Below are 24,979 nucleotides of genomic sequence, written 5' to 3' on the forward strand. Positions count from 1 at the left end.
AGAGAGTAGCCCTAGGGCAGCAACATAGACCCAACATAGCCAAAAATGAATTAATAAGAAATTTTAAAGTAGAGTAATAGAAAATATATATAATGCAAACACTAATCAATGGAAATTTGGACTGGCTATGGCTCAGATGGTAAAGAATCTGCCTAAAATGTGGGAGACCCAGCCTGGATCCCTGGGTTGGGAAAATCCTCTGAAAAAGGGCGTGGCTACCCAAGGAGATCAGCCCTGGGATTTCTTTGGAGGGAATGATGCTGCAGCTGAAACTCCAGTACTTCGGCCACCTCATGTGAAGAGTCGACTCATTGGAAAAGACTCTGATGCTGGGAGGGATTGGGGGCAGGAGGAGAAGGGGACGACAGAGGATGAGATGGCTGGATGGCATCACTGACTCAATGGACGTGAGTCTGAGTGAACTCCAGGAGTTGGTGATGGACAGGGAGGCCTGGCGTGCTGCTATTCACGCGGTCGCAAAGAGTCGGACACGACTGAGCGACTAAACTGAACTGACCCACTTCAGTATTCTTGCCTGGAGAATTCCACGAACAGAGGAGCCTGGTGGAGTACAGTCCATGCAATGGCAAAGAGACACGACTGAGCAGCTAGCTAACACTTTGACTTTCACATATTAAAATCAGACAAAGCATGTATGTGCCTGTTTGCCTGGAATTCTCCAGGCAAGAATACTAGAGTGGTTGCCATGCCCTCCTCTAGGGGGTCTTCCCAACCCGGGATTGAACCTGCATCTTTTGCCTCTCCTGCATTGGCAGGCAGCTGCTTCTTTACCACTGTACCACTGGGAAGCCCCCAAACAAAGCCAACTTCAGAGCAAAGAAAATTACCAGGAAAAAGTAATGAATTGCATAATGATAAAAGAGTCAATTCAAGAAGATGAAAATGAGTTTGCCCCTAACAACAGAGCTTCAAAATACATGAAGTAAAGCTCGCAGAACTAAAGGGAGAAACAGACAAATCGACAGTTATAGTTGGAGACTATATTTTTAAACTCCTGTCAATAATCAACTGAACTAGCAAACAGTAAGAATAGAAAAGAACCAGAGGACTTCCCTGGTGGTACAGTGGTTAAGAATCTACCTGCCAGTGCAGGGGACACAGGTTCAATCCCTGGTCCGGGAAGATTTCACATGCCACGGAGCAACTAAGCCCATCTACCACAACTACTGAAGCCCATGTGCCTAGAGCCTGTACTTCACAAGAGAAGACACCACAGTGAGAAGCCCATGCACCTCAATGAAAAGTAGCCCACTCTCCTAAACTAGAGAAAACCCAGGAGCAACAATGAAGACCCAGCACAACATAAATAATTTTTTTTTTAAAGACTAGAGTTGAATAGCCTTATCAACCAACTGGATCTAATAGCCATATAGAATACTCTGTGTAACAACAGCAGAATACTTACTAGTTTCAGGTACATATAAGACCTTCACTATAATAGATCATATGATGGGTCATAAACGTTAACAAATGTAAAATGATTGAAATGATACAAAGCATGTTCTCTGACAAAAATGAAATAAAAGTAGAAATCAGTGATGGAAAGATAATAGGAAAGTCTCCAAACACTTTAAAATTAAACATCACTTTTATGGGTCAAATAGGAAGGACTTTAAATCAATTGGGAAATATTTTGAACTGAATAAAAGTGAAAATACAACATCTCAGAATTTTGCTGCTGCTAATTAGTGTACTGATGAACATTTATAGCATTAAATATTTATTTTAGAAACACCAAAGGTCTGAGGTCAAAACTCTGAGCTCTTATATTGAGTAACTAGAAAAGAAAGAACAAAATTAACCCACAGCAATCAAAAGAAAGGAAATAGTAATGAAAAGAGAAAAAACAGTGAAATTGAAAACTAAAACTATGGAAAAATAAACCAGAATCTTATTTGAGAAGATCGACAATATTGATAAACCTCTAACAAGTCCCACAAGGAAGAAAAAAAAAAGAGACAAGTTACCTGTATTCAGAATGAAAGAGGAGCTTGATTGTGGTAATTATTTCACAGTATATAGGTTAAGTCTTCCCCCTAAAATCTTTAGGGCTGCATGGTTTCCTGGGAAATTATATCAAAGATTTAAAGATGACGAACCCTCTATATGAGCCCTGGGTCTGGGTTTCATCAAGAAATAGATTCCAGGTCCTTGGCACTGCCCAGCTCCATCCCTGTTAAGCCCTTGGCTTTGAATCCTGCTTCCCAAAACCAGCGCTCCAGCACCACGCCCTCTCAGAGGGTGACAAGCCATAGTATTTGTCATTCAGTGGTTCATTTCTGTGAACCTCCTATGTGCCTTGGCCTATGAACATTGCAAAGGTAAATCAAACTGGTTCCTTAATCCCTGAGAATATACAGGGAAGACGGAAAGACAAGATAGCAAATTAAAACTACTAATGTTCTTCATAATGAAAAAGCTCCCATAGAACCAGCTAGTTTCACCCCAGCTCACACAAGTTTTATTTTTAAGAAGTACATGACATTCCTCCTCAGATCTCTACCCAGTTCCAGAGGCAGACACACACACCCCATAGTGTTTAGAGACATAAACCTTTATAGTTATTGTGCACCTAGTCTAACCCTGGACCTGAGCTGGGCCCTCTTCAGAAGGGAAGAGTTCAAAGATTAGCAGATGAAACATGTGCATGAAACAAATAACTGCCACAGAGAATGAGGGTATAATGATAGAATTAGGTACATTTGCCATGGATACATAAGACAGGAAGCCACTTAAATTTTGGGGGATGGAGGAGGGAGCTCAAGGGCTTCCTTGGTAGCTCAGCTGGTAAAGAATCCACCTACAATGCAGGAGACCCTGGTTTGATTCCTGGGTCAGGAGGGTCCCTGGAGAAGGGATAGGTGACCCTCTCCAGTATTCTTGGGCTTCCCCGGTAGCTCAGATGGTAAAGAATCTGCCTGCACTGCCAGAGACCTGGGTTCAATCCCTGGGTTGGAAGACCCCCTGGAGGAGGGCATGGCAACCCACTCCAGTATTCTTGCCTGGGGAATCCCCATGGACAGAGGAGCCTGGCAGGCTACAGTCCATGGGTTCACAAGGAGTCAGACCAAACCGAGCGACTAAGCACAGCACAAGGGAACTCAGAAGTCTTCAGAGAAGAGAAGAAACTTGAGGGAAGTCTTCAGGGAAAAGGAGTCCTACAGGTGAGCAATGAGAAGACTGAGAATGTCCAGCAGAGAAGAAACAAAGTGATTATAAAATAGCACAGTAGTCAGTATGGTGTCAGTGCTATAGGATGGAGGAACCCAAGAGATGAGCTTGGAGAGACAGACCTGGCTCTCCTGCTGAAAGGCCTCACTGATCGCACAAGGGCCTGTTTACTTATTCATTTTCATTCTTCATTAGCTTTTGTGGAATATGTGTCATAGGCACATGGTATAAAATTCGTGAAGTATGAGAAGTTTTTAGAGAATATTAAACCTTCACCCTTTCTCTACTGCCCCCACCCCATTCCTCTTCCTGAAGTCAGTTGCTGTAACTGGTATGTTGGGCATCCTTCTAGATCTGTTTTCTGTGCATTTACAAGTATATGTGTCTGTATTTCCCGCAGACAGGTGGTGTATGTTATTTTCTGTCCCAATACCTTGCTTTTTTATTTGGATATTTATTTTACTTATTTGGGATGTGGATGTACCAGAATTTATTGAGTTAATCCCATATGGAAGTAAGTTAGATCATTTCTTGCTGTTTTTGTAGTTGTTCAGTCACTAAGTCATGTCTGACTCTTTTCGACCCCATGGACTGCAGCACGTCAGGCTTCCCTGTCCTTTACCATCTCCTGGAGCTTGCTGAAGCTCGTGTCCATTGAATGAGTGATGCCATCCAACCGTCTCATCCTCTCTTGTTGCTTTCTCCTCTTCCCTCAGCCTTTCCCAGCATCATATCTAGTCTTTTGCTATTGTAAACTATACTGCAATAAATATCCCTGTATGTATGTCCATTTGGACATGGAAGTATTCTGTAAACTCCTAGGAATGGGATTTTGGGGTCAAAGAGTGTAAGTATTTTCAGTTTAAGTAGGTAAAGCCAGATTGCTATCCGTGGAGGCTGTGCTGATGCCTGTTTCCTCACACCCTGGCGTGCAGAGAGTATTCTTCAACTTCTTGCTGTATTAGGTTGGGGCTTTTAGGCTTTAACCTGTAAGTGATGATAAGTCACTGAGAGGCTTTTAAGCAGGGGAGTGTCACAATCAGATTTATATTTTGGAAAGATCAGTTGGGCTGCAAATTTGCAGGGGCAAAGACTAGAGTCAGAGACACCAATTAGGAGGCTTAGGCAAGACAGAATTGTTGGCAGCTTAGATTAGGCTCTTGGCTGTGGAGACAGAAGGGAATGGATATTGAGATAGTGAAGCTGTAGGTTCTATAGGACTGATCAGTTCAGGGGTGAGGGGGAGTGAAGATAGCTTTAATCAGCAGTTCCATTCATGGGACTTCCCTGGTGGTCCAGTGGTTAAGACACTGCTTCCACTGCAGCGGGTGCAGGTTCAGTCCCTAGTCCAGAAACTAGGATCTCCCATGCCGCAAGGCAAGGCCAAAAAGATAAAAAGGTTCTGTTCACATGAGCCATGTAAATTTAAAGTTCTCATGCCCATATTAATATTTCCTAATCCTAGAGTATGAGAAGTAAAAAGATACTAGCATTCATCAGTTGGACTTAATATTTGATGGCTCCTAATAGTCTCTAAACTTTTTTTTTTTTTTTTGTATTCATACTGTTCATTCAGCATCCCATGTGGAAGTGAAAGTGTTAGTCAATCACTTGAAAGTGTCCAACTCTTTGCGACTTCATGGATTGCAGCCTGCCAGGCTCCCCTGTCCATGGGATTTCCCAGGCAAGAATACTGGAGTGGGTTGCCATTCCCTTCTCTAGGGGATCTTTCCAACCCAAGAATCGAACCCAGGTCTTCTGCATTGCAGACAGATTCTTTATTGTCTGAGCCACCAGGGACAGCATTCCACATTCAGTAAAGTAGCTTTAAATTCTAGACTTGATTATAGCTTATGCATAAAGTCTTTCATTATGTACTCTTTGCTCTTTTTAAAAATTGGAATATAACTGCTTTACAGTGTTGTGTTAATTTCTGCTGTACAACGTCATGAGTCAGCTATAGTTATACATGTGTCCCCTCCCTCTTGAGCCTCCTTCCCAGCCTCCCCCCATCCCACCCTCTAGGTCGTCACAGAGCACCAGACTGAGCTCCCTGCACTATATAGCAGGCTCCGTCTAGCTATGGTTTTGTGTGTGGTTCTTCTGATACTTAGAAATATTTGTATGTGATAATGTATAATTTAAATTCTATATTAATATGTCTATAATTTTATGTTTAATGAATGTCTTTTACTTTCTTATGAGTGGTATTTCCACTTCCTCCCTATCTTTTTTCCCTTTCATTTTCTCTCTCCTATTAGCCCAAAGTTGTATTTCTAAATGGCTATCTTTCTTTATATATATAAATATCCTATATTTCTATTACCTGGGTTTTCAGCTTTGAATCATGCCTCTGATTCCTAGCCTGTATAAGTGATACAGTTAAGGCCCTCACGCCACTCATCATCTTGCTCCTTCCCCTTCTATGCTAGTTGTATCATTTCTGCATTGTCAGGGCATAAGCATTGACATTCTGATCTGCCACTCTAAACTTTTTTGTTTTAGTCTTGATTAACCAGAGGGTTAACTGCATATTCACTGTTCACCATCAGTTGTTTTCCTGTGGTTTCCCAATCATTTTTTGGTTGACCAAAGTTTGTTCTCCAGTAATTTCCTCCAGGGCCCTGGGAACACTCATCCTTAAGCCCTTTCATATTCAAAAACAATTTTCTTAGCAATTTTCAGGAGGTTTCTTCAGGAGTGTGTTTTTTGTTGATGTTTTTTGAGATCTGCCTCTGGTAGGCTGTTCTACTTTTCTTTCCCTGACTCCATTGGACATCTCCCTTATATGTCTTCTGCTGGATTTCCACCCAGTCTTCCGCAGTCCTACAGTCTTACAGCCTCCCAGAGTTTCATCTGTCTGCTTTTGGCAGTCCTTACCTCCCCATGCTTTTTTGAGACTATAGGTTTTATCAGCCTCCAGTTCCACTAACAATGGAATTTGCTTTATTTTTTCTTGTTTTGAGCATATCCAAGAGGGAAGAGGCAAATTACTGTTCAGGCCACTGTGTTTAGATAGAAGGTCCTTTAATTATATTTAAATGTGTGACATTATAAATAAAAGCAAAGAACTTGCCATTTGAAGTTAGACACTCCTGGCTTATAAACTCTCCTATTTACTGTCTGATAATGGACAAACCACATTTCTTCTCTGACCATCAGTGTTCTTATCTCTAAAGTAGAGGTAATTCTTATAACTATTTCATATTGTTGTGAGGAGTGAGGTAATGCCTATATAGTAAATGAGGGCCTAGCCTACTGTTTTGCATATAGAGGGTGTTCAGAAGGGTGACATTGTAACATTTCATGGATTTCCTGGCATACATGTCATTCACAGCGACTTTAACCTTCTATGACTGCTGCTGCTGCTGCAGCTAAGTTACTTCAGTCGTGTCCGACTCTGTGTGACCCCACAGACGGCAGTCCACCAGGCTCCCCCATCCCTGGGATTCTCCAGACAAGAACACTGGAGTGGGTTGCCATTTCCTTCTCCAGTGCATGAAAGTGAAAAGTGAAAGGGAAGTCGCTCAGTCCTGTCCGACTCTTCGCGACTCCATGGACTGCAGCCTACCAGGCTCCTCCGTCCATGGAATTTTCCAGGCAAGAGTACTGGAGTGGGATGCCATTGCCTTCTCCGACTAGCATTATGTAATTACTGCTCACTCAGCATTAATGGTGATGTTGCCCCCGATGCTGTCAAGGAGACCCTTCAGTACTCTCCCACCTCACCCATCATTCTATCCAGAGCAGTAGTGCCATAGGAGAGGGAAAGGTTGATTGCTCAGAAGCCCTGAGAGAAGACACCCCTTCAAATGGTAGGGGTGAGGGGAGGGGTAGTACCTGAAAAGAGTCCATCAGGAAAGGCAAGATTTCTTCAGGGAGAGGTGGGAAGGCCCAGAGCTAGACCTGGATTCTGGATATTACTTTATCTGGACTCTGGGTTCAGGGGTTTGGTGGGTGGGCATGGGACTTTGTCACCCCTAACAGGCCTGAGAAACCAGGTGACTGGATTCCCATCACGGCAGTTTAAGGCCCGAGGAGACTGGGACATCAGATTGGAAAGAGAGCTTAAGGCACCTGTAGTTAAGTTCTTGCTTTTGTCCATGTGTTCCCAGGTCCAGGAGTCCCAGGCAACCATAGCTCCTGCATCGGCCAGCAGCAGCTCTGATCCAGTCTCTGATGGTCACAGCGCCTCTAGAAGTCAGGGCATCATTGAGCCTATGGATGCAGAAACCCAGGAGGACAGGAGAATGTCTGTTGACCAGAAAACAGGAGGTGATAAGAATACAGAGGTGCATAGGAAGATGCAAGTGGACGGGAGGACGCAGGGAAACCAAACAGAAGCCTCCCAATGGACTCAGACAGATAGGATAGCACAAGTGGATGTTGTGATGCAAGGAAGTGAGAAGTCAGAGTCGGACAGGAGTTCCCAGGAGGATGCGATGGCACAAGGAAGGGTGGGGACACAGGCAGCAGAGAGGACCCAGGAAGACGGCCGGGTGCAGCAAGACAAGGGGACACAGTCAGAGGGGAGCATGCCCTCAGCCACGAAAGGTCACTCACAGAAGGCGTCCACGAGCAGTCTCAGCCCACACTCCAGGGCCCCCAAACGCCCACCTTTGGAGGATCCTAGGTCTCCTCAGGTTATTGAAGGCTTTGGACAGAGCCAGGAAGAGTTCTCTGTCCCAGACAAACCGGGTTGTATGCTCACATCTGACAAGACACCAGAACCAGCCTCTGGGAACCAGGAGGAAGCTCTGCTGGGTCCCCTAGCGGGGGGCCTTGCTCCCAGGGCACAACTGCCTCCTGAGGTCCATTCGGAGCAGGTGGGAGGAGAGCGCTCTGGAGGGCTGGACTGGTTCGCTCCAGGGAGGGACAAACCAAGGGAGGGCCTGTTCCAGGGTCCGAGGGAGGAAGAGCTGGGAAGAGTGCCACCTGCAGCTCTGGGTGGCCGTCCTCCAGGGGGCTTAGGCCCCGAGGGGCGCTCCCTGCCCTCTCCCCCTGATGCTGGCCTGACTCGTCATTCCCAGGAGGGGCTGCCCAGCACCCCAACTTCTCAGCCCTGGAGTGCAGCTGCCTTCCCTCCCTCTGAGGACAAGACCTTGCTGAGCTCTGCTCCCTCACTGCACCTGGGGCCAGGGACACCCAGCCAGAGTCACCCTCCAGAAACCGTGGCGGCAAACAGCGAGGGGGCCTGCGCCAAGGTGCCAGATGCGGATGGGAGGACTTCAGGTCCCCGAACATGTGACCCTGGCCTCATAGACTCCCTGAAGAACTACTTGCTTCTGCTGCTAAAGCTGTCCAGCTCAGAAACAAGTGGAGGGGGCCCAGAGTCTCAGGGGGAAGCTGCCGCTGGGGGTCCGGCGCCCCTGTCCACGCTGGCCCCCACCATAGAAGTGGCCGGCCTGAGTCCGCGAACATCACGGCGCATCCTGGAGCGCGTGGAGAACAACCACTTGGTGCAGAGCGCGCAGACCCTCCTGCTGAGCCCCAGCACCTCCCGCCGCCTCACCGGCCTCCTGGACCGCGAGGTGGAGGCTGGCCGGCAGGCCCTGGCTGCTGCCCGGCGCCCAGGCCCCAGCCCCCTCTCGGTCCCTGCCATCGTGGTCGGTGAGGCGGAGGGCCCTGGGCTGGCCTCAGGAGGATCCAGTGAGGGTGAGGGAGAGTTTCCCCTTGAGGGGCCTGGCCTCCTGGAGGCCTCCCGGGAAAGCAGCGTGGGCGGGCTGCTTAGGGAGGAGGGTGGTGGGCAGGTAGCCCCTGGGCAGGGCCTGCTGTCAACTGAGAGCAGAGCCCAGCAGCCCTCCCCAGAGGAGGAGGCCCTGGGGGAGGCGCTCCCCGCGGCGACGCCCGAGGAGCTGGCTCTGGGGGCCCGGAGGAAGAGATTTCTCCCAAAGGTAAAAGCTGCGGGAGACGGAGAGGGTGCCAAGCCCGAAGAAAGGGAGAGCCCCTCAGTCTCCCCCAGGGGCCCCAGGAAGGCCCTTGGACCTGGGTCCCCAGGGACTCCTGGGCGGGAGAGACGCTCCCCGACTCAAGGCAGAAAGGCAGGCATGCTGGAGGTGCCGCGGGCAGAGGAGGAGTCGGCAGCAGGAGACCCAGCCCCCAGCCCGAAAGCTGGCAGTCTAGATGCTGAGCTGGCCCTGGAGGAAGGCAATCAGGATGCTCTGGCCAAGTCCAGGAAGGCCAAAGACCTGCTGAAAGGTGAGTACTGGGTATGGCCTCCCAGGAGAGGACACTGCTGGGTCACCTGCCTGCTGGAGACCTGGTGCACTTCTGTAAAGGTATTCCCATGTAATAATCCCACAGACTGTAGAATCAGAAAGGCTTAGTTTTTGTCCTGGCTCTGTGGCTTGGAGCTGATAATAGGACCAGCTTCATAACATTATGAGGTTAAATGGCATAGAATAAATCAAGGGCTCATCCTGGGGCCCAGCTTCAATAGCATCCTAGCTCTAGCATCATCATCATTGTCGTCACTACCATCATCCCCTTTGCAGACTCGTCCCATGAATACAGAGTGGTGCAGACAGGACTCAAATGCAGGGTCCTAGGGTTAGGAGCCCAGGCTACAGGCTGAACGTCCTCTCTTGACTGCTCTTTTTGGCCTCAGCTGTGAGGCTCTGCCTGGCCTGGAGTGGGGCTGCACAGCTGGGTTCTTTCTAGCAAAACTGTGTGATCTGAAGTCAGGGCAAAGGCCTCAGAGACACAGATGTGGCGGGAGTGGGTGAAGTGATGGGTGTGTGTGGTGGTGGGGAGAGGACTTACTCCTTTCCACTGTGCCCTTGATCCCAGCCCCACAGGTGATTCGGAAGATTCGGGTAGAGCAGTTTCCTGATGCCTCGGGCAGCCTGAAGCTCTGGTGCCAGTTCTTCAACATTCTCAGTGACTCGGTCCTGACATGGGCCAAGGATCAGCGCCCAGTGGGCGAGGTGGGCAGGAGGTAAGCCAGCTGGGTGCCACCCCCACCTGGCCTCCTAAGACATGGCAGCAGTGATCATGTGGACGCATCGTCCCAACTTTGGATCCACCCTCTCAGTTAATCCTCATAGTAACCCTGTAAGAGACACTCTAGTACTCCCACCATAAAGAGGAGAACATTGAGGCTCAGAGATATTAAGTCATTTGCCCAGAGTCCCACAGCCAGTTAGAGTCAGGATCGCAAACCTGGCCTGCGTGATGCAAGCCTGGCTCTGCCCAGAGCTCCTGGAGCCTGTGCTCACAGCAGCCTGTGACAGTGGGGTCTGAGGACCCTCAGGACACAGTCTGGCCTGGGCTGTGCCATGGTGATGGCCTCAGGGGGAGGGTCTCCTCTCTGCAGTGCTGGGGATGAGGGGCCCGCGGCCCTGGCCATCGTGCAGGCGTCCCCCGTGGACTGTGGCGTGTATCGATGCACCATCCACAACGAGCACGGCTCAGCCTCCACCGACTTCTGCCTCAGCCCCGAGGGTGAGTGTGATCCTGCCCCCTCCGCCCGGTCTCTGCTCCAAGGAGGACAGGGATAGTCATCTTTGCAGAGGTAGAGCTCTCTGTGGGCATGCCTGCCTGAGGACAGCGGCTTCCTCTGCTTTTTCTCCACACAGTGCTGTCAGGATTCATCTCCAGAGAAGAAGGTCAAGGTATGGTGCCCCTCAGGGGGAGGAATGGATGGGCCTGTGTCCCTGGGCCTGCCTCTGCAGGGGTTCTTTAAAGACTTGGTGGTGGTGGTTTAGTCACTCAGTCATTCCGACTCTTGGGACCCCATGGACTGTAGCCTCCCAGGCTCCCCTGTTCATGGGATTCTCAAGGCAGGAATACTGGAGTGGGTTACCATTTCTTTCTCCAGGGAATCTTCCCAACCCAGGAATCGAACCCGGGTCTTCTGCACTGCAGGCAGATTCTTTACCAACTGAGCTACAAGAGAAACTTGGAATCTGTTAAATGCCACATTCATCTCCACATGCAGCTACCCTTTCCTCCTAGTTTAGCATGTGGCTTGTGGGGGAGGTGGAGGGGGACAGCTGTTTCAGAAGTTGAGGGGGGAGGAAGGGCTAGAGGGCCATCCCACAAGGAGTTCACTCAGCCTATGCCCTCTCCCCTCGTCAGAGCCCTTGATCGAGAGCAGGACTGGCTACCAGCGTACTTCTCCCTGCCGGCTTCCTCCCTGGAGTTTCTCATAGGAGTCTGTGAATTGCTGCATGAGACCCACATGAGGAGCCTGCTAAAAATGCAGTTACCTGAGCCCTGCTGCAGACACTCTTAATCACAGTCTCTGGGGAAGGACCTAACATGATTGCATGTCAGTAGACACCCTGGTGATTGTCATACACCCTGAAGTTTGACAAACAGTTTGAAGGCACAAATATTAGAGGAAGAGTTTGTGTTGCTTCTGCAAAAGACACATTAAGGATTTAGGACTGCGAAGGCAGCTGGTGATGGAAAGATTTCTAGAGCTTCATGAATTCCTTCATTCTTTCACTCCTTTACTCATTCATTCAATTAGTACCTTCTGTTCAGTTATCAAATCAAAGTTGATATCAAATATAACCTTATGCCTAAAAACAACACTTTATTCTCATAAAATCAGATTTTCCTATCTTGTAAGTGTTGGTTTATTTGAATTAGGAACCACTCAGTGCTTTTGGCTAACATATCTTCTTTTTTTTTTTTCTATTTAATATTTATTTATTTATTTGGCTGCACCAGGTCTTAGTTGTGGCTTGTGGGATCTAGTTCCCTGACCAGGGACCGAACCTGGGCCCCCTGCACTGGGAGCATGGAGTCTTAGCCACTGGACTGCCAGGAAAGTCCCTGACATATCTCTTAAATCTGTCAAGTGTATAATAGTTCTTCATCCCTCACTTGTTTTCCCTCCTTACCATTTACTTCTTGAAGTCACTTGATGTGTAGACTTTCTTCCATTTCTGATTTTGTTGATTGTGTCACCATTTAATATGTTGCTTCATCATGGGCTTCCTCTAAACTGGTGATTAGCTTGAGGTGCTCCAATTCAGGTGCAAATTTGGGGGAACATTTCACAGGTGAGCTGTGTGTTTTCCTTCTGCCTCCAATCTTCAGGCTCATGATATCTGTTTGTTTTAGTAATACTAAGAATGATCGCTGTGAATAAACTCAGTGATCTATCCCCTTTAAAGTAAAAAAAAAAAAAACAGGAATTCTCTGGCAATCCAGTAGTTAGGACTTGACTCTTTCACTGCCAGGCCTGAGTTCAATCACTGTTAGGGGAACTAAGATTCCCACTTACCGCAAGGCACAGTTTAAAAAAAAATTAATTAAAACTGTATCTCTGATATAACACCTGTCGTTTTCGAGGAGTTTTAGCAGTCACTGATTATTATGTCAATCCTTTATTTCCTTAAGGTTTATAACGTGGAGTATTTTAATTCTTTCATTTCTTCTTTATTCACTAGCTAAGATTTTTCAGGAAAGAGGAAATGTTTATTTGGTAATCCTGATACATATAGGTCCAACAAAAAAATGAATGGAAATTACTTTCTTTTCCCACTTGCTAAGCTTTCACAATAATGAATTAGTGCTGTAACATCTTCCACAGGTCACCAATAAGGGTTTTTTGTTTTTTTCCAGGAGGAAGGTTTTTTTTTTCTTTTTTATAATTTTGAAAGTATGGATTTTAACACATTTGAATGTTCAATACTTTGCACTTATTCTTTTGGTTGGTAAATTTCTCTCTCTCTCTCTTTTTTTGGCCAATGAAAGCCCTTCAGGTTGGCTGTTGTGTTCTTGTGAGAAGCAACCAGTTGTTTTTTTATACTTCACTTACTTTCTGATCCATAGATGTTTCTGGTCAATCCAAGACACTTCCTGCCATTTGTTCAGGGAGTTCTGGTTCCTTTTAGTGGAACATAGGCTTCCCTCATAGCTCAGTTGGTAAAGAATCTGCCTGCAATACAGGAGACCCTGGTTTGATTCCTAGGTTGGGAAGATTCCCTTGAGAAGGGAAAGGCTACCCACTTCAGTACTCTGGCCTGGAGAATTCCATGGACTGTATAGTCCAAGGGGCTGCAGAGTCTGACACAGCTGAGCGACTTTCACTTTTACTTAAGTGGAAAATGGTATTTAGTGATCACAATTTGAGCGCTAGGAGTACTCACTGCTATTGGATTGATCTCAAACTTTTTTTTCAGTCAAACATGTTGTTTGAGATGGAATCACTTAGTCACTTGATCAAAACACCAAATTCTAAAACAAACTAATCCTGATAGTCTGGATTGATTGCTGCTTCCTCAGAAAACCCCTGCCTTTCACAGACACAGGCTAAGCCCTCACTTTCTCACACACAAGCACTGTTGAATGACCGAGGGTTGCATAACTACAGGGTCTGCCCTCAGGAGCTCACAGTCCAGTACAGACCCCACACTGCACCCCCAAAGAGCAGTAATGGACAGAGTGAGTGTACCAGTTCCAGGCTTTTCCTGCCCTGTGGACTATGCATCAGTCAGAGGGAGCTTCTATAATGTGTATTTATGTATTTGTTTGACCTCTCCCTGCAGCATGTGGGATCTTAGTTCCCTGACCAGGGATTGAACCCACGCCCCCTCCATTGGAAGTGTAATCTTAACCCCTGGACAGCCAGGTATGTCCTGAGGGGGAGTTTCTAGTTTTTTCACATTTTTCCTGTTGCTTCCAGTGGGAGAAGAGATTGAGATGACCCCCATGGTGTTTGCTAAGGGTCTGGCTGACTCTGGCTGCTGGGGAGACAAGCTCTTTGGGCGCCTGGTGAGCGAGGAACTTCGAGGGGGTGGACACGGTTGCAGCCTGAGGAAGGCCTCCCAGGCCAAGGTCATCTACGGGCTGGAACCCATCTTCGAGTCAGGCCGCACGTGCATCATCAAGGTGTCCAGCCTGCTTGTGTTTGGGCCCAGCAGCGAGACTTCTCTCCTGGGCAGAAACTATGATGTCACCATCCAGGTACTGTCCCATGCCCCTGCCCCTGCTTCCACCCTCTCATTCCCCCCTTCCCAGCCTGGTCCTGTTGGGAAGCCCCATATGGAGGCGGATTCCATCTCAGTCTCCGCTTTACCTTGATGAGAGCCTGAGATGTAGTCCAGGCTACATCTTTAGGACCATAGTCTTCAAAATGTATTTTTCAGCAGAAACCTTTTTCACTTCCCTCAACTGTATCTTGCACAGAGAAGCCTTATTTGTGAGGGGACAGGGGGTGACTGTGGGTGGGGCAGGTGCCCCACTTTCTGCAGCATGGCCTCTGGGGTACAGCCACCTATCACTAGGGCTCCAGCAAACACAGTTTGGAAACCACTTTGAAAACATGTCCAAAGCCTCTTGTTTTACAATGAGAAAAACGAGGTGCAGATGAGGGAGGCGGGTAGGAGTGAACCCCACCCTCCCCAGGGCTGGGATCCTCCCTGCAGCCTCTAGCAGACAGCCTCCCACTTAGAGCAAGGCGTGACCGAGAGCAGGGGCACTTCCGTGCTGACCAGAGTTGGTTCTCTTCAATCTACAGGGGTGCAAGATCCAGAACATGAGCCGGGAGTACTGCAAAATCTTTGCAGCTGAAGCCCGGGCTGCTCCTGGCTTTGGAGAGGTGCCTGAGTAAGTGCATAGGGAGGGGGCCATGCAGTCTGACTTGAGCTTCTGCACAGAGCCATGATTCACAGCCTCCTGAGTAATGGTCATGTGCAAATGGGCCCCCAGCTAGCCCATGCTCAGCTTAATGGTTCCACAGAATCTAGAAACAAAGACCTCAAGATTCACGGCCCACTTTAGAAAAGCTTCTGCTCTGGTCTCCAGTCTCCTCTCACCCACCCAAATTCCCTACCCCTTCTCCCAGTTTTTGCTGATTGTGGGGTTTAGGCGTGGCAGGTTCTGGGCCTCTCTGAAGGTGACAGGGAGGCTAAACCATCCAGGGTCTAGTGGGCGTGGACACAGTCTGGCTGAATCCTCTCAGAGGTATTCCTTTCTGTTTGTCACTTAGGGGTCTCAGCCCCTCACTCAGGCACAGAGGCCTCCTGGGGCCAGAGCAGGGTTCAGCTCTCATCCCAGTGACCTCAGAGGATGGACAGGACCCTGAAGCCAGTGGGGAACTCCTGTCCTTGCTGCCATTCAGGCTCAGAGCTGAGTTCCCTTTTTGGAGGGGTGTTCCTTTTGTCTCTGAGAGTGTGGAATTGAGGTGAAGGAAGGCGCTCTCAGGGCACAGTCAGTCCCGCTCACTGCGGGGTGGCACTGTGTTTAGGATCATCCCACTGTATCTGATCTACCGGCCTGCCAACAACATCCCCTATGCCACCCTGGAGGAGGACCTGGGCCAGCCCCTAGAGTCCTACTGCTCCCGGGACTGGGGCTGTGCTGCAGCTCCTGCAGCGCCTAGCAGCTCTGAGGCCGTGTGGAAATGCCAGACCTTCCAGCACTGGCTCTATCTGTGGACGAACGGCAGCTTCCTTGTCACAGACTTGGCAGGTATGAAGGTGTGAGGTGGGTGTGTGCATGTGCAGGAGAGCATGCGGAGGGCAGGGCACTGGTGTGCAGCGCACTTCCGCATGTGTTCTCCTCTGCTTTCACAGTAACCTTTTAAAGTGCACCGGACAGAAACCACTTTGTGTGCAACCCTAGTACATACCAGACCCTCATGGAGCCTACTCTGTTACTGCAATTGTGTTTTAAGGAGTATACTCCAGGCTCTACTTAAAAAATATATTATTTCAAAGACTATTTCATGGGATCTAATTCAAGCTGCATGACCACGTTTTCAAAATCACCCTCTTTCCCTGCAGCTCTGCTCTGAACTTTCTTGCTCTCCAACTTCCTAAACTCTCTTCTACCCTTGCACACAGAGCTTTATTGTCTCCTCCTTCTCTGTTTCCCCCTTAGTCTTTGGTAAGTGTGAAAGTGAAAGTCGCTCAGTCACGTCTTACTCCTTGCAACCCTATGGACTGTATAGCCCATGGAATTCTCTAGGCCAGAATACTGGTATGGGTAGTCTTTCCCTTCTCCAGGGGATCTTCCCAACCCAGGGATCAAACCCAGGTCTCCCGCATTCAGGCGGGATTCTTTACCAACTGAGCAGTCTTTAATAGTTTATTATTAATATTATGTAAGCAAACTTAGTCTCTCATACTTCTCTTTAGTCTATTTCTATTTTTCCCATTATTCAGATTCTTCCCAGAAAAGGGAGGCCAGCAAGCGTGAATTCTCCTTCTTTCTTTGACTTCTCCTCTCCAGGCTTACACTATTTAACCAGACCTGGCAGGAGAAAGGAAAAGAAACAGTTCTGTCTACACACATTGGAGGATGCTGGGAATGTCATGCATTATTGCATTTTATCCCTGATGTAAATAAGTGAGAAAACCAGGGCCAGAGATAGAAAACTGACTCTAAGTGTGCTTAGCATTGGGGGCAAGCTGTACAATAAATATTTATATATAACTTTAGATGTTGAAGGGCGAAATAGTAACACATTAAACTGTTATTCACTCCATTTGTTAACTCATAAATTTTTCCTTCCCTTCTTCTTTCCTTCCTTTTTTCCATCTAACATTACTAAGTATTGAGAAGATAAAAATGTGAATTAGGAATAGCCATTGTCCTCAAGTATTTATGATAAATATACCAATTTCTACAATGGGATAATAATATAGTAGAAGGACTTGGAAATCAAAGAAAGTCAAGCCTTAAAAAAAAGAAAAGAAAAGAAAAAATTCAAGCCCAGGCCTCTTATTTTCTAGCTGGGTCTCTGTTTTACAGAGAAGAAAAGAAGCTCAGACAGATTACGTCTTTCATCCCTCTGAGCTTCCATTTCCTTTCCCTCTCTAGGAATAATAGTATCCTCCCTGCCTCTCTCTCAGACTTATTATGAAGATTCCATGAGACTGTATTTGGGAATGCCCTCTGCAAACCAGAGTTCTGTGCAAGTGAGGGATCATGAGTATTACCATGCAAAATGGAATGTGGAAAATGCTGAAAGAGAAAAGACAAAGAAATGAATATTTATTGCATAACTGCTGTGCTTCAGACACTAAGTTAGGGTCTGACACCTACCATGATCTCTTAATTCCCCTACAAGATGAGCAGCATGATCACTGGGTTTACTATCGAGGATTAGAGATAGGAAGTGACTAGCCAAGCACACACGGTTCCAAAGCGACAGAGCCAAAATGGAAGGCCAGATTTACCTGGTTTCAAGCCCACATCTGTGCTGCTCTGTCATCTACTGGACTCAGGCCTGTTAGTGAGCTTGGTTCCTGGAGGAAGGCAGCTGGACAGAGTGCAAACAGGGAAGGGCGGTCACAGGCCTGACGCACAATGTTAAGGTGCTGGGTAGCCTGGCCAGGGTGGGATGTGTTTCCTCCATCACTGTTTGCCCAACTCTGTCCTTCAAGGCTCTCTTAACCTTGGAGCCCGTCTGGCTGCTTGGAGTGCTTGCTTGCTGCCTTGATGAGTATGTGGAAGCTGGTCTTACCCATGCTACACTTCTGCCAGTCCAGCCCTGGTATACCTTTCCATTTCTACCTCTCTCTCTCTGTCCAGATGGGCTAATCTGTTAAGGAGGAGGAGAAAGTTTTAGCTCAAAGCCAGAGACTTGCCCAGTTTAGGATGACCTAATCTCACCCAGTAGAGATAGAATAGCTTAGCTGGAAGACTTGTGGGTCCAGGAATGATACTTTAATTCACAGTGGTCATTGTACACAGACCGTGCCCAGTTAGTAAACGAATGAATGACTGACTCTGCTGAAGTTACTTAATTTCCTCACCGTGAAAATGGAACTATTATTACTACTCATAATACAAATATACCCATACTGCCCCCGAGACAGGCCTGGTGATGCCCAGTGAGAGGGAACCCAAAGATGTACCTAGAGCTTGGCTTATTCCCATCTAAAATGATACGCATCTTGGAGACCTGGGGGCCCTAGAACTGCCCCAGGCTACTACCAGCTCCCTGTACTCTCTGTCTTTCTCTTTTCAGGGGTTAACTGGAAAATGACCGATGTGCAGATTGCTACCAAAATGCGAGGGTGAGTGCTTCTTTGCTACAGAATGCCCTCTGAGAGGCTGCTTGGGGTGTAAAATGTCAAAGTTCTTCTGGTTCTCCATCCCTAAGGTGCTGAACCTTGTGACTCAATAGCCCCAGTTGTGCCCAAGGCCATGTCCCAATGTCTCAGGGACCTCTGCTTCTCACTTGCTGCGGCCCTGACCCCAGATCTTGACCAGCAGCTCTTGCCACCCACAAAGGACCACCTGGCGTTCTGGGGTTGCAGTGAACCTGCTCCTCTGCTTTCTCACAGAGAAACCTTATGGAGGTTCATCGGGGGGCAGATAAACAGGGCCTGTGAGTGGAGTGGGGACCTGAAGTCTGCACTAATTTATGTTGATAAAGTAGAGCCTCCTCACACCAAGCAATATCTCACGTGATGAGTTCTGTGGGCCAGGGCCAAATGAGGCCTCAGATTAGTGAGGTTTTGGGTGCTGCCAGTTGAGGTGGACTCCCCAGCACCCTGAGGTAAGGTAAGAGGTACCTTGGGCATGACACCATGCCATGGCCACCCCACGGTCTGCCCTGAGGACTGTCTCTCTGGGTGGGACCCCACTCAGCTCTTGTGTCCTGCCACAGGTACCAAGGCCTCAAGGAGAGCTGTTTCCCCGCCCTGCTGGACCAGTTCGCCTCCTCCCACCAGTGCAACACCTTCTGTGAGATGCTGGGGCTAAAACCCCTCAAGGGCCCAGAGGCCACCCACCCCCAAGCCAAGGCCAAAGGCTCCAAGAGTCCATCTGCCGGCAGGAAGGGCCCCCAGCTGAGTCCTCAGCCCCAGAAGAAAGGCCCCCCGAGTCCCCAGGGCACCCGGAAGAGTGCTTCGGGCTCCAAAGCCACCCCTCAGGCCTCAGAGGTGGTTGCCACCCAGTTATTGGGACAGCCTCCCATCCAAGAGGGGGGCTCCAAGGCCCAGGGCAAGCGGTAGCCCCCACAGGAGGCTGGGGGCCTCCATCCAGCAGCAGACCAACAAGGAAGCAGCTCAAACCGCCAGAGATGTTCCCAGTACAGAACCGACTGGAGCAGGTGTGCCCCAGGAGGCTCCACCCAGGGCCTTTCCAAGCAGCCGCTCCTCACTCAGCTCCTCAGACACTGGGCGTGTGGCACCCAGTCCCGTGGCCTCTCCTGGTGCCATTTGTCAACAGGGCTCCCAGGCCCCACCTCCAAGTGCCTGGCAGCCTGGCCGTCCTTGAAGTTTACACTGGCCACTGCTGGGGCTGCCCTGAGTCCTCTGCATGATCTGCAGCCAGTGTCCTGCCCAGACCCTGCCGCTAACGTCAGGCTCTGGGGCATGTGGGACAGCGTCTCCCTTCTCCCTTTACTTGGCTCTGATCTCTCCCTGCCCTCAGGGCTCCAGACTTCCTCTGCTCTGTCTGGCCTGGTGACTCTCAGGGTCTTTTCCTTCAGCCATTTTGCCTCATTTATCCCAGCTTATCTTGCCACTAACCTGTCCCTGAGCCCGAATGGGGCTCAGGGCCCTTCCAGGGCCTGTCCCCTCCTTGTGCAGTGGTCTTTGGTGATGCGTGTTCATGCTCAGCTTTTCCCTGTTGCTCAGGCACTCACTCCCCTGCCTCCCCTGCTCCCTTGCTCCCTATCCCCCATCCCTGGCTTTGAGCCCGATTGCAGCCTGTGCCTGCCTTTCGCTGACTGTCCCCCTACCCTAGGGCTTCCTAGCTGACCCCCACCCTACCCACCACACCTCGGGAAGGAGCACACCCTCTGGCCTCTCAGCCGCCACCCCCAGTACACCTGTCCCCTCCTCCCAGGCCCTGTGCCGTGAGGTGAGGGTTGCATCAGCAGCTGTGGCCAGAGGGAAGGCGTCAACTTTGTGATGCCTTGTGCTCCTTACTGAAAGGAGAGGGGGTCACAGTGAATTCCACACTGCCCTCTTGACCAGGGACAGAGGGCTGGACTCTTCTCCAGAGGGAGTACACGTGGGAGTTCTGGGAAGAATGCAGCCCATCCCCGCGTAGGGTAGACAAGCGTCTCTGTCTGGGGATTAGGACTCTGCCTCCAACATTCAGCTCTCAATCCTGGGCCTCCAGCTCTGGGCCTCAGTACGGGCTCCTGAGGAGTTGTTGTCCTCAGCCCAGCACCCTGGGTCTTTCCTGAGAGCCCTTCTTGAGGCCTGGGATGGGGGAGTCTAGAGCTAGCCCAGTCCCCTTGGAATGCAATAAAGGCAGCCACTGTGCATCCAGCTCACCTCCTCTAGTGTGGTTGTAGGTGTACGGGGTCAGGGTCCCCCCCTCCCCAGGCAGGGTTTTCTGAGGACATCCTCCAGTCCCTGGACCCACTGGAAAGATAGATCCATGGTTTGGCTCCTGGATTGACAGTCTCAGCCTTCCATGGCCACAGCCAGACAGTCTGTGCTGCTTGTACCACTGGGAAGATGACTTGGGTCCCTGAGCATGACGGTGCTTAGGCCTGTGGAACTGCTCCTTCATTTGGAAGAGGAACGCAAAGAAAGGAACCCAGGAAAGGAGTAGAGCTGGGGAGACGCCCACCAGCAAAACCAGCTGAAGGGATGACCAGTGCCGTCGTCCTCTCAGTTACTCACGGACTGTCTCCAGCTTTCCCAGCTGCAGAGGTTTCTCAGCCCCAGCCCCACCCAACTGCCCAGGCCTTTCTTCGCCCCATATTTCCCCCCTCCACTAGATGTTTCTGACTTCTCTACCTCCTCTTGTGCTCAGGTGACTCCACACTTTTTCCTCTTGCCCCAATGTGCCCCTCACTCTCCCAGCCTGCATATCCAGACTGCTTTGGTGAACTGAGAGCTGAATGTTGTTGATTTGTTTGTTCACCCACCCATTCATTCAGACATACTGAGCAGACTTCCTTTATGCCAGACTCTGAGCTGACCACCGGTAGGAGGCAGAGGTGGTCTCAAAAGAGACACTGGCCATTATGTTTCTCAGGTTTTGAGTAACAGAAATGGACTTGGACCAGTCTAAAGGAGGAGCAGGGACTCATGGGAAGGGTGTGGGGTAGTTCACAGGACCTAGAAAGGCAGGAGCCATCGTGGCTCTGGAGCTTGCCTCCCAGGAGCTGCTGCCATTGGCTCCAGTGGGTCTCTTTCCACTCAAGATTCAAATTCCTGTCCCAGAGCTCAGGGCACTGTGGAGTAGGGGAGAGGCAGTTTTCCAAAGAATGGGGATTCTCGCAAGAAGAGTGGTGGAGGTTAAGACAGGCTTGGCAGGCAATCACTGGAGAAACACTGACACAAAAACACACCCTTCTTCCCATATGATACATTATGACTCTCACATGTGACCAAAAGCAAATTACTTTCTGCTTGGGGAGACCACTCAAGGTCAAAGCCAGTGACCAAGTCCAGGGGTAGTGACCAGGGCTGCCATTCTCTGAAGTCCAATGTCACAAATTATACTCTTCCCTCTTATCATACTCTCATCTTGAAATTCTGCAACCTGTGGAAGGAATATGACCCAGCAAGAAGGGAGGTGTGAGTAAAGGCTACAGCACTCTTCCATAACTGGTCATGAGAACTAGTATTTATGACGGATTTTTTTGGATCTTCAGTCCCAAAGTCCAGTTCCTTAGTGGTCCTGCCTGTGGCAAACATTAGCCAGTGGATATGGAAAACCAGGAAGCACTTTAGAAAACGCCCCACGTCCATCTGTACCCTGCCCCCTTTTAAATAGCCGAGATCTTATTTTCCCTCAATAGGTTAATCACCCTAGCTACTCCTACACATAGTCTTTATGTATACTCCTATTCCAGATACACTCCTGTCCTAGCTATGTGTTGCTTAGAGGTACAAAAAACCTGAGCCAGCCAGATGCCTAGGACTTTAATTCACTTGAATCATTACTATGAATTTTTGAAGATGTTTCCTTAGGGACTAAAACCTCTACACCAGTCGCATCCTAAACCTCAGGTATGAGAAGAGCTTTGAGATGTAATAACGCCCCTCTTCACGCTTCAACCTGTAGGAGAAATAGCACCATGAACAGGTTGCAGATTTGGAGCTTATGCTCCATCTTGCAGGCCTTACCCAGTTTTGCAAGGTATTGTTTTCAGCCGGTGCCACATCTGAGTTCTCAGCAAACTATTTCACTGTATTTTCAAGCTAACCGCTTCTAGACTTCTGGGATCCTAACAAGATGAGCAGATGCCACAGGTGTCAACCTGTCACTTTGCTATGAAGTGCCTTCTCTGATTGAAGATTTAGAACACTTGATAATCCTGTGGATTTTGATGGGCGAGGTGTCACAGGTCAGGAGAGCAAACCAAATCCAGAAGAGCCCATAATGGTCAAGATGGGTTCCCACCTCATTAAAGCCATAGTGTAGCTGTAGACTGAAATGAATTCAGCCATGGGTCAGGAGGAGGCATCGTGGGAGAGAGGGAGGGAGCCACCTCCCCACACGCTTGCCTGTGCCTTGAGAACCCTATCCTGGCGTGTCTGCTTAGTGATGGAGGCCACACCTGTCTGTGGCTGGGTGGGTCTGACAGCCCCTTTTCTTGAAGGCCAGCATGGCCACCTAGTATGCTGTAGCCAAGCCCTAGACTGCCCCAGAGCCCAGTGACAAGTCAGAGGGCTGTGTCTCAACAGGCTAATAGTTACTTGTTGGCCAGAGTATCTCTTGGTTCCACACTCTGGGTTCTCCTGCCACATTTTCCAAATCAAGACTTTCCAAAAGCTACACACAGCACTCTGCTCTGCCGAGGCTGCCATGTAGCTCCCCAGTATGGCACAGATAAATCTCTCAAGCACCCTGGGTCTGCCACAGGCAGCCTGGTGGCAGAATCGTGTGTAACGGCTTGTCCTGCTCAAGAGCCTTCACTTGCTCTGGGCCCAGCCCAAAGCTGGCAGTCTTTTGGGTCAGTCAGTAAGTGGGATGGAGCAAGAAGATGCTCCCACCTGACATTTTTGCCTGAAATTGGGCCTTAGTGGTAAGGAATTCACAATGCAGGAATTTCTTCTACATTAACAAACTATTCTGACCTCAACGGATCACTTGATCCCCAGGAACTTTATCAGGGGAAAAGTTTGCAGTTCTGCATGCTTTATCTCCCACCTCTGACTCATTACATATGTCTTAACAAAGCATCTAGGGAAACTGCTGATCTCCAGGTCCTATCAACATGATGGAACATTGAAGTGCTGAGGTCAAGGTCCCCATGAGGCAGGTTGTGGCACGGAGCTGTGCAGCTAAGATATTACATATCTTTAAGCAGGACAGCAATGGAGTCCTGCGGCCCTGCCACCTGAAGATGGATTGCTTCTGATGTTCTTTGCTCATCAAAATGGAGGGGAAAAAAAGATTTCGCTAGATCAAAGGGTTCATACCAAATGCCAAGAGGTGGGTGAATTTCCTTTAGCAAGAAGACCATTTCTGGGAGAGCACCTGCCATCGGAGTCACCACATTTTAAGGTTTACAATGAGCCAAAGCCCTCCTGGTGGTTTGCGCTGGCCAAGCTGGGCTGTGGTGGGAGTCATGACTTCGCCCGCCAATCTGGTAGCAACACTGATACCTATAGTTCCTGCACGAACATGGTATCACTTTTACCGTTTCGGTAGGGAGGGGGTAACTGATGGCTTGTGCTCATCCTATCCTACTGTAGTCATTCTCATCCCACTCATCAGGGCCATTGTGCGGGTTATACCTGTTTCAGAGTATATCCATTTCAACTGTACGCTCAGAATAACTAACCTTCACTGGCTTTGAATTTCCACCCAGTCTACTAAGGCACAAAATTTAGTCTATTAAATATCTCCTTGGATGGACAGACCACATGCTTTTCTGTTGTCCCCAGACATTGGACTTAGCTTGAAGTCAGTGTCCTATAGAATCCCCTCCCCGGGTCTGAATATTTTCTTTTCCTTTCCATTCCCAAATAATTGAACATAGATCCCTTTGGGGGAAGGCTGCAAGGAAGGTTCATAATATGCAAAATAAGGCTTTTCTTCAAAGATATTTGACTTCCTCTCCATTGAAAGTCTGGAAATTAAGTGGAGATTTTGACTCTACCTTGGCAGTTTGAGACAGGCCTCTTTGCCCGACCAGAAATCTTTAGTTATGGTCATGACTGGGTGGTATCTTAGGCACTGTCTGGTCTTTTTCATTCCTGGGACCCCATGATCGATAACCATAGCTAGGGGTCTGGTTTCTATGCCCATGTCCATCATGCTGACTCCTCTACTGTGTTCCTTCTATTTATCTATCTCTGCTGCTGAGATCAGGGAGTTCATTTTCACAAGGCCTCTTCCAACCAGCATTCCAGGCCCAGAGAGGAATGCCAGCAGAGCCTCCCTCGCCAATTTCTCACGACAGAGTGAGACCATCTTGTGGGTCCTGTCAGAGAACAGTGAGAGCGTAGTTGGGCTGGATGCTTGCCAGGGACCCAATAAAGCCCTCTTGTTTCCTGAAATCTGTGAGTTGCTGCCTTTCTTGGCTTTTTGGTCTTCTGTTACAATTTAGCATGTGTCAACATATCCACTCCACATGGTAAGAACTGTGGCTGTTTGAGCTTCTCCAGAATCTCTGGTGAGTGAGAACACATCAGTAAACAAAACCTGAATCAACAAACTGTGTTGTACTATCTTGGTCAAACAGCCTTAAAGTTTCCATAAATTTCCTCTCTGTTTTTAGACAAGGTATATTAGCTAGCTCATAGGGCTTTGCTGGTGACTCAGTGGTAAAGAACCTGCCTGCAATGCAGGAGACGGTTCAGTCCCTGGATCGGGAAGATTGCCTGGAGGAGGGCATGGCAATCCATTCCAGTATTCTTGCCAGGAGAATCCCATGGACAGAGGAGCCTAGTGG

General features: G+C 48.9%; 1 protein-coding gene across 4 annotated transcripts in view; it reads left to right on the forward strand.

Annotated features, from left to right (window-relative positions):
• The window catches only part of ALPK3 (alpha kinase 3), a 56,839-nt gene extending 32,255 nt beyond the window's left edge, over window positions 1-24,584 (forward strand). For 2 of the 4 annotated variants that reach the window (XM_015101905.3, XM_027957089.2), the window contains 9 exons: window positions 7,308-9,390; window positions 9,982-10,129; window positions 10,508-10,635; window positions 10,770-10,805; window positions 13,835-14,115; window positions 14,669-14,757; window positions 15,398-15,621; window positions 18,128-18,176; window positions 18,773-24,584. In XM_015101905.3, the coding sequence (XP_014957391.3) occupies window positions 7,308-9,390; window positions 9,982-10,129; window positions 10,508-10,635; window positions 10,770-10,805; window positions 13,835-14,115; window positions 14,669-14,757; window positions 15,398-15,621; window positions 18,128-18,176; window positions 18,773-19,118 (3,384 nt within the window). In that variant the 3' untranslated portion in view covers window positions 19,119-24,584. Of the gene's footprint in view, window positions 1-7,307; window positions 9,391-9,981; window positions 10,130-10,507; window positions 10,636-10,769; window positions 10,806-11,011; window positions 11,465-13,697; window positions 13,813-13,834; window positions 14,116-14,668; window positions 14,758-15,397; window positions 15,622-18,127; window positions 18,177-18,772 lie in introns of those variants that run through there. The other 2 variants (XM_042235114.1, XR_009597209.1) reach the window with 2 other exon arrangements.
• Window positions 24,585-24,979: the final 395 nt, after the last annotated feature.

This window comes from Ovis aries, chromosome 18 (assembly GCF_016772045.2).
Source record: "Ovis aries strain OAR_USU_Benz2616 breed Rambouillet chromosome 18, ARS-UI_Ramb_v3.0, whole genome shotgun sequence".
NCBI lineage: Eukaryota > Metazoa > Chordata > Mammalia > Artiodactyla > Bovidae > Ovis > Ovis aries.